This window comes from Felis catus, chromosome D1 (assembly GCF_018350175.1).
Source record: "Felis catus isolate Fca126 chromosome D1, F.catus_Fca126_mat1.0, whole genome shotgun sequence".
In the NCBI taxonomy this organism is placed as follows: Eukaryota; Metazoa; Chordata; class Mammalia; order Carnivora; family Felidae; genus Felis; species Felis catus.
Window position 1 is genome coordinate 12,456,563 of NC_058377.1, and position 14,024 is coordinate 12,470,586.

Here is a 14,024-nt window from a genome sequence, read left to right on the forward strand (position 1 = left end):
AGCAGTTGTGAGAGAGATGAATGGACTACAAAGTGTAAAACATTTATTTTCTAGTCCTTTACAGAAAATGTTAGATAATGTATGTTTTAGACCATCAAGACGACCACATGTTTATTCTCTTTTACCCTAATAAAGTGTCAAGTTAGGATGCTTTCAGCCACAAGTAACAGAAAGTATGACCCAAACCTGCTTAAGGAATATGAACATTTATTATCACATGTAGACAATCTCCAGGGACGGTATAATCATTCTTCATGTCTGATTTTCTTGGCTTTGCATCCTACATTGTTTGTGTTTGTTCTTAAATGTCCTTCCCCTGTCCAGATGGATTCTTTGAAATACAAATCGAATTATTTGTAGAGATTGGTTCTAGAGGTTTTGTATATTTATGCTTTAGCAAATGGAGTTTAAAAACATGTTGATCTGATTTCTAATTACATAGTCATGTGGGTAGACACTATTAGTGCCTTGTGTAATAGTCATGTCCCAGGCATCAGTGACATACACACCGAGATCTTTGAAAATGTCCTCATGGTACAATATTGAATGTAACCACGGAAGTTTCCAAACCTGACTGTGTGTATGTGCATCTTCCTGTTTTCTGTCTTAAAGATCACTTTAGTGGCTGGGCTTCTTAGGAATAGTAGTGTAATAGCTTCTCGGGCATTCATGGCCCTGCAAATGAAAATGTCAATGGGGAAGGGCCTGAAGTATTGGCCACGTGTGATGACGATGGCTGTGCTTTTGTCATCTGATATCCTGTCAGTTTCCTGAGGAATATAAACCTCATCTATCCCAGAGTAGAGCTGAAGGGTGACAAAAGAGTACCTATATTTTTTGCCACTGAATCTGAATGTGTCTTTCTGCACCCAAAAATAAATGCTTCTCAAAAATTCCAGTTCCAGGAAGATGAAAAAAGTTTATAAAAAAATAAAATTTTAACTTGAAGGCAATGATTATTCTATCATTTAAAATAGTCATCCATCTAGATTATTTCTTACTGGAACATCCTACGCTTTGGGGTAGATTATCTGTTCGTATGTGTGAAATATCAATCAAAATGTAGAGTTTTCATTGGAATTCATAAGGAGAAACACCATTTCTTGTGAAAATGGGAATAAAACGTTTTAAATTAAAAGGCTGAAACCTAGAAAGTGAAATGAAGTTGAAAATAAGACAAAGTGAGAGAATAGAGATCTCATTAATAGTACTTTAATATCAGCCTGAATTTCTAAAATAATATAACATAATTACATACTTTTTTACAAGTTTGGATAAGTGTTCGATCCAGTGATGCAAGGTAGAGTCTCCCAGGAGATAAATGAATATTCCTTTCAAAGAGCCATTTATCTCCATTGTATTTAACTGAATCTGGTTACAAAATGTAATCCACCTTCCTTCTGAAGTATAACCACCAGGGACAGGAGTCTTCATTCTGACTTGCAATTATCCTTTTAATTTTTCACTCTAATAACAGAGACACTTGTGGTAAGTGATTTTATTGGCGTAAGTTAAATATCTAATCTTTCTCTGTCCTTCACTTTTTGATTTCTTTCTCATACTCCTGTTTCCTAATTCCTTCCTCCTACTATTCTTTGATCACCAGCTTTGTTTTAGCCACTTCTATGCATTTCTTTGAGATTTTGAGTCATCTTGACTCCTCCTTGTTCGTTTTCTCCCAAATCTGGTTGTTAGCTAAGTTTTGAAGTTTTGCCATCACTGCAGACTCTTTAGTGACTTAGGCTTTTGTCTCTAAACTGAATATTAGTGATCTGACAGTTGGTGTCCTTGCACCAAATTACTTACCTTTGTTCCATTAGTGAAGCAGTCGTCTTATTTTTTCTATGAAATTTTTATAAGAATATTTTTTTTGTTAAAAAATAGCTTAAAATATAGTATGTCCACATTTTAAAAAGTCCAAACACTATGAAATACGTAGCTTGAATGGATATATTTAGATAGGATTTCACAAAAACTAACATATAGCAGACAGTGCAAACCAATATTCTGAGATTTTCCAGCAAGTTTCATTAGATTTAAAGGCTCTGTTGGCACATAGTCTGCCTTCCAAGGCATTGCAGGCAGCAATGCACCGAAAGTTTTGCTATGGCATAATGAAAATCCTCAGATATTTTACGTGTCTTGTTTCCTTTTCACTCAGTACATGCCCCCCTCCCCCACCACTGAGTTCATGCCTTGTGTTTTAGGTTTGTTACAAAGCATTTCTATACTGATATCATATTCTGTATTATCTAGAAAGCAAATAATAATGACTTAAGCATATACATTTATTTATCCCTCACAAAACAGTCCTAACTTGAGCAAGCCAGGGCTGATATGACATTACATGCTTTCAAGGACACTTTCTGTCTTGTTCTGCTACTTTTTTTTTTTTTTGAGAAGGTATGGTAATCTTAACTTTTTAATTTTTTATAGCTATATTGAGATATACTTGGCATACAAATTACTGCATGTATTTAATGTATACAGTTGAATGAGTTTGAACATATGCATGCACCCATGATACCACTGTCACAATGGAGGTGCTATTCTTAACTTATGACTTCAGTCTCATCGTCTAACATGGATCTTTCATCTCTCAGCATTATATCGAGAGTTCAGCCGGTAGGAAGCAGAGGTCAAGGTGTTTTACTTTTAAAGGCATGACCCAGAAGTTTCCCATATCACTTCCACTCATAATCCAGTCAGAAGTCTAGTTATGGATACCACCAGCTTCAAGGAAGACAGCCTGTAGTTGGGTGATCACGGGCCTAGCTAAAATTGCAGTGTTTTATTACCACAGAGGGAAGGGAGGATGGGTCCTGGAAGACCACACCCAGTCTTTGCTTTACTCTGCATGCTTAGCACCCCCAGAGGCCTTGCAGTCTCTGGCTGTCTGTCTCCACAGAATATTCATAAGCATGGTTGTACTGTGTAACCTACAAAGTGGAAAAATGGTGCTAGTGGAAGAATTCGAAAATTCTGAACTAGCTATTCCAGGATTACCTGAAAGAATTGTTAAGTCATAGTGAGTAGGCTTGCTCATGAGAGTTTCCATAATCCTATAATTATATCAAAACTTCAGTGTGACATGTTTGGGGTTCTATGAGGTTTGATAGCATTGCACCTGGATGACTGACGATCATAACCCTGGAATCTTAATAATCCTAATGTACTGGCATACTTTGGTAGGAAGATAGCCTTTGTGCTTATTATTGTAAACCATATCTTGTACAATATATATGTGTCAGAGTATTCATTTTGCCATGTGTCAAACTAAGTGCTTTGAAAGACTATCTCAAATATATAACAAATTTTTTTAATTAAAATTAAAAATTTTTTTCATTTTATTTATTTTAGAGAAAGTACAAGCAGGAGAGGGACAGAAAGGGAGATAGATTCCTAAGAAGGCTCCATGCTCAGGGTAGACCTGTTGTGGGGCTCTATCCCACCACCCTGGGATCATGACGTGAGCCAAAATCAAGAGTCAGATGCTCAACTGACTCTTGAACAAGGTCCAATGAGGTCCTAGGTGCCCCTACGACTAATTTTCTTATGATTAGTCTTAATGTTTATTTTACTTAACATTATCAATATACTGTTAAACCTACTCCAGAATTATTAAGATTCCATTAGACTTGTTGATTAAAGATTATGGCAGGGAGACTAGCATCCCCCCCCCTCTGCTAAGATATCTGCATTCTAATTCCTGGGACCTGTGAATGTGTTACCTTCCATGGCAAAAGGGAGTTTCCAAATGTGATGAAAGGTATGGATTTTGGGATGAGAGATAATCCTGGATGATCTTGGTGGGACCAACCTAAATCTCATTAGTCTTCAAAAGTGGGAGAGGGAGGGCAGAAGAGTGGATCAGAAAGATGTTATGGGGGACTTGGCCTACTGTTATAGCTCTGGAAAATGGAGGAAGGGGGCTGTGCGGAACAAGGGCACCTCTAGAAGCTGGAAAAGGTGAGGAAGCTGATTCTGCCCTACAGCCTCCAGAAAGGAATGCTGCCCTGCTCAACTTTTATTTTAGCTCAGTGAGACAGATATTTGACTACTGAACTACAGAACTGCAAGATGATATATTTGTATTATTTTAAGCCATTATGACACCTTTTCAACATCAAATCATCCCGTCCAACAACAAAATGTATATAAGTAGAAGAAAAAAACACCCTTATTTTATATCCCTTAGTAACATTAAAACATTTTTTCTGTAGGTCATACACATTTTGTTAAATTTGTGAAATGGCCTTTTAAAGCACAAAGTGGATTGTATCACTTTCTTCCTTAGTTGATTTTTGTAGCTTTCAAAAGCCTTCTGAATGAACCCTCAAATTCTCAGCATAGTATATGAGAACCTCCATGATTTAGTTTCTTTTTTCTAGTCTCTTCCTTTGCTGTATTTCCTCAAATACTTCCACTCCATTGGCCTATAGAAACCAAATTAAACTTGAATTATTTCTAATAATTAATTTTTTAGTAATTTCCCATGCAGTATTTACCCTTTATCTCATGTAATATGCATAAAAAATTAAAAATTACTCAAATATAAATTATACCCTAGATTATTATTTGCTAAGCCTGGCAATCCGACTCATGATCCTTATGAGTTTTCTCTTTTGCCTCATTCTTTGTCTACAGATATCCTTCAGGGCTAAGTCAAATATAAACTTTAACATAAGCCCTCTACCTTTTACTTTCTTTATAGAATTGCTACATTGAATGTCTTTCAGACTGCAACCTTGCTGAACATTTATTTTTCTCCATTTGCCCATAATGCCTCATATCTATTAGAACCTTGATAAACATTTGCAGAATACATGAATAAATATTAGGCAATAAATCATTAGTTGAAATAAATCTCAAAATGAATGTTATTGGTAAACTCAGATAAGCTTTAAAGAAAGTTATTTTAAAGCCTAGTATAAACATTATTCTAAGTAACATGGCTTTACAGTTGCCACTAAAACCCATTTAATAAAATGGAAACTCCATATAAAATTGTTAAGTGCATAAACTAAAGGTTAGGAAGTTATGCCAACAGAGAATTCGGCCAACCAAACCAAAATGTTCCAACTCTGAAGCCGTGGGTAACCATCAAAGACATTTGCACAGTGCCCCAGACAGAATCACCAACTCTAGGAGATGCACTACCATGTTTAAATATGAATGTAGAATATTGATACTTTCCCCTTTAGGAAAAATGGCTATGAAATCTGCTATAAAATGAGTTGGAAATAATTTCTTTGAACTGATTTCTCTCTTTAAAATACAAGGTGATTGATACCACAGACACCTGCTAGGACTTGAGCTCCAGGAAATCCATGATTACTAGGACTGGTACTGATCACCATCCCCCTGTGTAAGAATGACTCTTGGAAGATCCAGGACAAGCACCACCTACTATAGGACAGAGCAAACTTACTGTTACACTGGGAGATGTCAATGACTTTAGGAGATTTCATCATTTCAACTGCCACATTGGACCTTCAAAAAATAAGATCATAAATTGGCCTGTCTGTCCACACAATACAGGTAATAGAACTCTTTTGCTTGTGAGTAAGAAATAACTTAAAATTTTCTTCAACTGACAACTATTGTTGTGAATTTTGCATATATTGGGCATTGTATGTGGATTAGCATTTTGGAAAACTCTCTCCCTGTCTGAGAGCACGTCAAGTCCAGGGCCACTCTGCTCATCTGCCACATGCAATCAGTGTGTCCTCGAAATTTGTGATTCAAAATATTTACCTGATATGCAAGTTGTCTTCTCTCGTTTCCACATCATTGTTTGAAGTTCATGTAATATTTTTCTTGGATTAATGTAGGCCTCTAATTAACCAAGCTGTCTCAGTTTTACCCCACCTAAATTTTTCTTTTTTTTCAATTTTTTTTTCAACGTTTATTTATTTTTGGGACAGAGAGAGACAGAGCATGAACGGGAGAGGGGCAGAGAGAGAGGGAGACACAGAATCGGAAACAGGCTCCAGGCTCCGAGCCATCAGCCCAGAGCCTGACGCGGACCTCGAACTCACGGACCGCGAGATCGTGACCTGGCTGAAGTCGGACGCTTAACCGACTGCGCCACCCAGGCGCCCCTACCCCACCTAAATTTTTCAACACAACTTTCAGAACACCCTTTCTAGTTGCAAATGTAACTATTCATTACTCTTTAAAATCCCAACCGCTTCCTTGAGGAGCTCAGGCTCTTTAGCATGGTCTGCAGACCTTTTGTCACAGGGTTGCTGCTTATTTCTTTATACATGTTTCTTCCTGTGCTTGCCTCCCATTTTTTCCTAGAAATTTGCCTTCTGACAATTGTAAACCTTATCAAGGAAGGTAATGCATTTTTCTGATCTGCTATTTCCCTATTATCTATCAAAGTGGCTGGCAGAAAGTGGTGTTTAGTCTGATGCATGAATCAATGTACATTGTATTTCTTTCCTCCAGCTGATGAAAGACTACCTTCCTGCTTCAAAGCTCTTATCCTCCCTTTGACTCACTGTTTCAAACCTGTGTACCTGTGTATGGAAGTGATAGCAAGCAGAGAGGGGATAAAGGGCGAACGGGGATCCAGGTGCTAGGTACAATGGATAGAAGTGGTACTTAATTTTCTGCTGTGGATGACTCCTTAGGTTCAAGTCAGAAAAAGGAAGAGATCACATTTTCATCCATTACTGTGACTTTAGGCCTCAGGATGGTTAGTGGGTAGGAAAAGATTTGGTGAGGTACACCATCAGAGACAAAAGGGAAAGACCAGGAACTCAACTGAACTTTTACTTCTTTCAGAGACTACAGATCAACACCTGGAAAAGTACGTAAGACCTGAAATGTGCGTTGTTTTTCCGTGTTTGCTATCCATACTTTACTTCCTCTCAGCATATTTTTTGAAGGTGTAAGGGAGGAAGACTGCAAACTTGACTTTGAAAACCATCGAGAAAGGTGTTGAGAAGCTAACATTACAGTCTGTCATCAACTTTAGGAAAAGTGAATTCCCAGGAATGAAAAGAGGAAATGGACTGAGCCCTTGAAACTTACAGGAAGTTATTAAAGGAGCAAAGGAGTCTGGAACTGACAGGTTTTCTCAGGGCTTGGACCGTAAGTTCAAGGATGTGTGGTGGTACCTAGTTACCCTTCGCAAAGTGGCTTGTGAAGAGACACTCATACTTCATTCTAAGCAATGAAATTTTCCAGCTTAATAGAGATCCAGGAGGCCAGGAAGTGAGCATCTGTTTGTGAGTAAGGGAAGAAAGGCATGGCCTTGATGCAGCTCTGATAGGAGAAATATGCTTTCAACTCAGTTTGCGGAGGACTGTTTGGGGGATTTTAAGGATCACTACATCGCAACCTGGGGAGTATGGACTCCTTCAGCCTGAGCACTACATGCTGAGGAATATCTCTGATCTTGAGATCAAATGGAGATGACCAGTATAAGTTGGATTTTTGGAAAGGTTACTTAGGATGCAGTATAGACAACAGATTAGGGAGGGTAAAGTTGGTGGGAGGGAAGCTGTGACAACTAATCTAGATGAGATGATGATGATCTGAACTCAGCAGCACTAGGCTTGGAGAGAAGTGGATAAATGCAAAAGATATTTAAGAGGTAGAATTTACACAATTTGATATAGGGGATGAACGTACATGGACGTTCCATAGTTCATCAAAGAATCCTTTTTTTTGGCATAACATTTTAAACACATATCAGAATACCTTTACACTGAACATATTTTGTAAGACCTAGGTCTGTGGTAAAGGATGTGTGTCTTCACGGGAAAGTACAGGTACATATAATACCGAGTTCCACTTTGGGCACGAACATTTTGGTGAGAATGCCAACCTTGGGAATGGAAATCATAAAAAGGGGTCTCCTAAACACTCCACATATCGAGTAGGACAGCTATCTGAAAGTGTTGTGTTCAATATTAATTGAATGTAGCTCTGCCCACAGAACTTCCCGGGTATCTAAAAGTATATTGATGTGTACAAAAAGGCTTTTTTCCTTCACAGCAAGATAAGACATTTCTCAATTCCTGGTGGCCCTGTGAGAGCCTCACAATGTGTGTGCTGAGGTTTCAGGTAGTAGAAGGCTTCTTGGTCTTGGGTATACAAGTACTCCCACAGCTCATACGTGAGTTTGGGGTCAGGCCAAATGCAATGAAGACTTGAGTAGTTCTATTAACAAATTTACCATTGAAAATAACCCTGTCGTAGCCTTGGCTCCTTGCCTTCCAGAATACTCCTTCACTGGGGTAGATGATCAGGAGAGATGGGGACCTGGCCTTCCCAGAACAGACTGAAGCTGACAAGGTAGGTGCTGCTGTTGAAGTCTGCCTCCATTCATGTCATGCCTGCTTTTTGAGATGGGGAGCACATCCCAGATCCCAGCCCTCAGGGAATCACCACCAATTTCCTTCCTGCATCCCAAGGGGCCCTCACCTCCGTTAGGATGTCTAACTGCCCCCCCCCCCCCGCCCACCATGGAGAACGGTGCTGTGCTGTGTGCAGCACTAGGGGTGGTGTTCATGTGGGTGGAAGATCTGGGTGGGGTCAGCGGGTCTGGTTTCTCTCTGATTCCCTTTATTCTTTGCTCAGTCTCTGTTGGTGACTTTAACGGGATCAGTGATAGTTCAGGGTATAAGGATTTCATTGAAGTGTTCCATTGATAGAATGAGATCGGTGAGTTTAGACCAGACCCAAGCTGACATTACCAGGTATGTGACATAATGAAATGAACCTCTTCAAGTCATTTTAGTTATGAATTGTAATGTTTATTTGCCTATTATCATCAGTATTATTTAAACTGATAATTTTGAAAGACGTGTAAATAACTTAAAAATTTATTTTCAACTTTAGTTGATATACAATGTTATATTTCTGTCAGGTATATGACATAGCGATTTGCCATTTCTGTACATTACAAACTGTTCACCACAGTCAATGTAACCATGTGTCACTATACAAAGTTGTTATACTATTATTTATAAATGGAAGATGGTACTTCTTAATCCCCTTTATGTGTTATGCTTATCCCTACTCTGCTCTCTCCTCAGGCAACCAATAGTTCTGAGTCGATTTCTGTTTTTCTTTATTTGTTTATATTTTAGATTCCACATATAAATGAAATCATACGGTATTTGCCTTAATTCACTTAGCTTAATATCCTCTAGTTCCATCCATGTTGATGCAAATGGCAATATTCCATTCTTTTTCATGGCTGAGTAATCTTCTATTTTGTATGTACCTTGTATCTTCTTTATCCATTCTTCAGTTGATGGACACTTAGCCATATCTTGGCTCATGTAAGTAATGTTTCAGTAAACATAAGGGTGCATATGTCTTTCTGAATGAGGGTTTTCATTTTCTACAGGTAAATACCCAGAAGTACAGTTACTGGATGGCTTGTCTATGTTTTTTTAAAGCTTATTTGAGAGAGAGGGTACAAATGGTGGGAGAGGCAAGACAGCTCCACAGTGACACCCGTGAGCCTGATGCAGTGCCCACACCCATAAATTGCGAGATCATGACCTATGCCGAGTCAGATGCTCAACCAACTGAGCCACTCAGGTGACCCAAGGTATTACTATTTTTAACCTTCAAGGAATCTTCGCATTGTTTTTGCCTACAGGATGCATTTATATTCCCACCAATAGTGCACTAGAGTTCCTTTTTCTCCACATATTTGCTAACACTTGTTATTTCTTGTCTCGGTGCCATTCTGACAGCTGTGAGGTGATAGCTCATTGTGCTTTTGATTTGCATTTCTCCGAAGATGAGTGACGTTGAGCATCTTTTCATGTGTCTGATGGTCATGTGTATGACTTATTTGAAAAATGACTATTCAGGTCCTCTGCCCATTTTTTAAATAAGGTTAGTATTATTTTTGGTGTTGAGTTGTGTGAGTTCTTTATATATTTTGAATATTAATACCTTATTGGATATATCATTTGCTAATACTGTCTCCCATTGAATAGGTTGCCTTTTCATTTTGTTGAAAATTCCCATCACTGGGCAAAATCTTCTGGTTTGACATAGTTCCAGTAGTTCATTTTTGCTGTGTTTCCCTTACCTGAGGAGATGTCCATAAAATGTTGCTAAGGCTAGGGTCCAGGTTATTCTTTAAGTGTTTCATGGTTTCAGATCTTCCATTTTGGGTTTATGGTGTAAGAAAGTGGTCCAGTTTTTGCAACACTATTTATTGAAGAGACTATGTTTTCTCCTTTGTATATTCTTGCCTCTTCTGTCATATATTAATTGACCATATATGTGTAGATTCTTGGAATCTCTACCCTGTTCCCTTGATATGTGTTGATATTTTTGACTACTGTGGCTTTGTAGTATATATTTAAATCTGGGATTCTGAGATCTCTCATTTTGTTCTTTTTCAAAATTGCTTTTGCAATTTGGGGACTTTTATAATTCCATGAGTATTTTAGGATTGTATGTTCTAGTTCTGTGGGAAAAGAAACTGTTGGTATTTTGATCAGGATTGCATGGAACCTGTAGATTGCTATGGGTAGAATGCACAGTTTAACAATATTCTTTCAATCCATGAGCATGGTTTTCTTCCTCTGGGTCTTATAGTTTTCAAGTATAGGTCTTCCACCAACTTGGTTATATTTATTCCTAGGTTTTTTATTCTTTTTAATGCAATTTTAAGTGGGATTATATTCTTAATTTTGTATCCTGAATCTTGATGAATTCATTAGTTTTAACAGTGTGTTGAAATCTTTAGGGTTTCCATATATGGTATCATGTCATCTAGAAATAGTAACAGTTTTGCATCTTCCTTACCAGTTTTAGATAACTTTATTTCTTAGTCTTCTCCAATTGCTGCAGCTAGGACTTCTAGTAGTATGTTGAATACAAGAGATGAAGCTGGACCTCCTTTTCTTGTTCCTGATCTTAGAAGAAAGGCTTTAGTTTTTCATCACTGAGTATGATGTTGGCTGAGGATGTGTCATGTACTGCCTTTCTTATGTTGAGGTATATTCCCTCTACACATACTTTAAGAGTTTTTATCATAAATGAATGCTGAATTTTGTCAAGTGCTTTATATGGTTTCAGGAGTAGAATCCAGTGACTGATGTCTTCCATATGATACCTAGTGCTCATCCTGAAAAGTGCCCATGGTAATGCCCACCACCCATTTAACCCACCCTCCCTTCCAGCAACCCTCTGTTTGTTCTCTATATTTAAGAGTCTTATGGTTTGCCTCCCTGTTTTTATCTTATTCTTACTACCCTTCCCCCATGTTCATCTGTGGAGTTTCTCAAATTCCACATATGAGTGAAGTCATATGATAATCTTTCTCTGACTTATTTTGCTTAGCATAATACCCTCCAGTTCCATCCATGTTGTTGTAAATGGCAAGACTTCTTTTTCATCATTTGTCATTGTGTGTGTGTGAGATATATATGTGTATATACGTACATTACATCTTCTTAACCCATCACTTGATGGACATTTGGGCTCTTACCATAATTTGCATAGTGCTTCTATGAACATTGGCATGAGTGTGCCCCTTCAAATCAGTATTTTGTATCCTTTGGATGAATGCCTAGTAGTGCAATTGCTGGGAACAACACTAAAAGGCAACCAATGGAATTGGAGAAGATATTTGCAAATGCCACATTGGATAAAGGGTTAGTAACCAAAATCTATAAAGATCTTACCAAACTCAACACCCCCAAAGCCCAAATAATCCAGTTAAGTGATGGGCAGAAGATATGAATGGACATTTCCAGATGGCAAACAGACCTATAAAACATGCTTAATATCACTCATCATCAGAGAAATACAAATCAAAACCAATTCTGGTCAGAATGGCTAAAATTAACAACTCAGGGAACAGTAGAGAAAGGGGAACCCTTGTGTACTGTTGATGGGAATGCAAACTGGTGCAGCCACTCTGGAAAAGAGTCTGAAGTTTCCTCAAAAAATTAAAAAAGTGACCTCTTTTAATGTCCATGACTCATTTAGCCCATCCTTCCCCCCACCTCCCCTCCAGCAACCCTCAGTTTATTCTGTATATTTAAAAGACTCTTATGGTGTGCCTCTCTCTCTGTTATTATTTTTCCTTCCCTTCCCGTATGTTCATCTGTTTTTAAATTCCACAAATGAGTGAAATCATCTGTTATTTGTCTTTCTCTGCCTGACTTTGCTTAGCATATTACTTTCTAGTTCCATCCACATTGTTGCAAATGGTGAGAGTTCATTTTTTTATCCCCAGTTTCTTTTGTCAAATAATGAACTCTGTTTTAAAGTATTTATTTCATTGTTTTTTTCTTTTATTAATTTTGGGTGTGTTTTTTATTTTTCTAACTCCATTAAGTGTTGCTTCTGATGGCTCTATTGTCATATATGTCCCTCTAGGAACTGCTTTTGTGTCTCAAAGATTTTTGACCATGATATTTCCAGTTTTATTTGTGTCCTCATGTTTAAGTTCCTTCTTGTTTTCTCCATTAATTAACCCATTGGTTGTTTAGTAGTATGTTGTTTCACATCCATGTTTTCGTGTTTTTCTAGTTTTAAATTGTAATTGATTTCTAGTTTCATACCATTGTGTTTGGAAAAGATCAATCTTTTTGAATTTATTTAAATTTGTGTTCTTACATGTGATGTATCCTGGAGAGTGTTTCATGTGCATATAAAGAACGTGTGTTCTGCTATTTGTGGATGGCATGTTATGTGTATATTTTAAGTTCCTTTGGTCTAATGTATCATTTAAAGCCACTCTTTCTTATTGGCTGTCTGTGTGGATGATCTTTCTATTGCTGTAAGTGGGGTGTTCAAGTTCCCTACTATCAGTGTATTATTGTCAATTTCTCCCTTATGTCTGTTAATATTTTTTTGTATATTCAGGTGCGCCTATGGTAAGTGCACAGATATTTACAATTGTTGTATCCTCTTGCTTATCACTTATTATTCATTGCCCTTGTATATTGCTATAGTCTTTTTCTTAGTTGATTATGTCTGATATAAGTATAGCTACACTGGCTTTCCCCCCCTGCTTCTATTTGCATGGAATATCTTTATATATTCCGTAACTTTCAGTTTGTATGTGTCTTTAGGTCTGAAGTGGGTCTCTTGTAAACAACATATAGGTAGATCTTTTGTTTTCTTTTTGAAATCCATTCAGTCTGTCTATTTTGATTGGAACCTTCAGTCCATTTAATTTAAGGTAGTTATTTATGTGCTTGTTCCCATTTTGTTAATTTTATTTTCCTCTCTCTCTTCCCTTGTGATTCCTTTCTTTTATAGTTTGATTTGTGGTTACCATGATGTTCATATATAACATCCTATGCACATAGCACTTCGTGTAAAGGTGACTGTTGCTTAAGTTTGAACACGTTCTAAAAGAATTATGTTTTTACTCCCTCTTCCATGTATATGAAATATTTCCTATCTTTTTTGTATCTCTTAACTAACTGTATATAAAATTGATATTAGTATTTTTGTAAATTTTTGGTCTGCTTTTTCTCTATTGGCTCTTTTTCCTTTCAAAGAAGTCTAATATGTCTTATATGGCCATTTTAGTGGTGATACACTCTAACTTTTGTTCATCTGGAAACTTCTTTATGTCTCCTTCAATTCAGAATTCTAACCTTGCTGGTTTCAATATACTTGGTTGTAGGTTTTTTTCCTTTCAGTACTTCAAATATACCATACCACTGCATTCTGGCCTGCAAAGTTTCTGCTCAAGAATCAACTTAAAGCTTTAAATGGGTTTTCTTGCAAGTAAGCAATTGCTTTTCTTTCCCTCCTTTAAAAATTCTCTGTAATTTTTATGTCATAATTAGTATCTGTCCTGATGTGGGCCTTTTTGGGTTCACAATGGAGCTCGATGACTGTTTCATTCCCCAGTGTAGGGAAGTTTTCAGTGATTATTTCTTTAAGTTTTCTATGTGAATTGCATTATCCTTGGTGTTGTCCTAGAGGTTTCTTCTTTTAGATCACTGATCTGTCCTGCATCTTGTTATCTGCTATTGATTCTCTGTACTATATTTTTCATTTCAGTT

At 37.3% G+C, this 14,024-nt stretch overlaps 1 protein-coding gene across 1 annotated transcript; it reads right to left on the minus strand.

Annotated features, from left to right (window-relative positions):
- Positions 1-240: 240 nt before the first annotated feature.
- On the minus strand, positions 241-8,710 carry NXPE1 (neurexophilin and PC-esterase domain family member 1; the record flags this gene model as incomplete). Its single annotated transcript, XM_045038329.1, is given in 13 exon segments — positions 241-530; positions 533-839; positions 841-918; positions 1,252-1,465; positions 5,428-5,493; positions 6,520-6,527; positions 7,991-8,046; positions 8,049-8,132; positions 8,135-8,274; positions 8,276-8,382; positions 8,384-8,436; positions 8,439-8,494; positions 8,496-8,710. Coding segments are annotated over 13 exon segments (1,521 nt in total), but the record flags the coding sequence as incomplete, so codon positions are not given.
- Between the last annotated feature and the right edge of the window lie 5,314 nt (positions 8,711-14,024).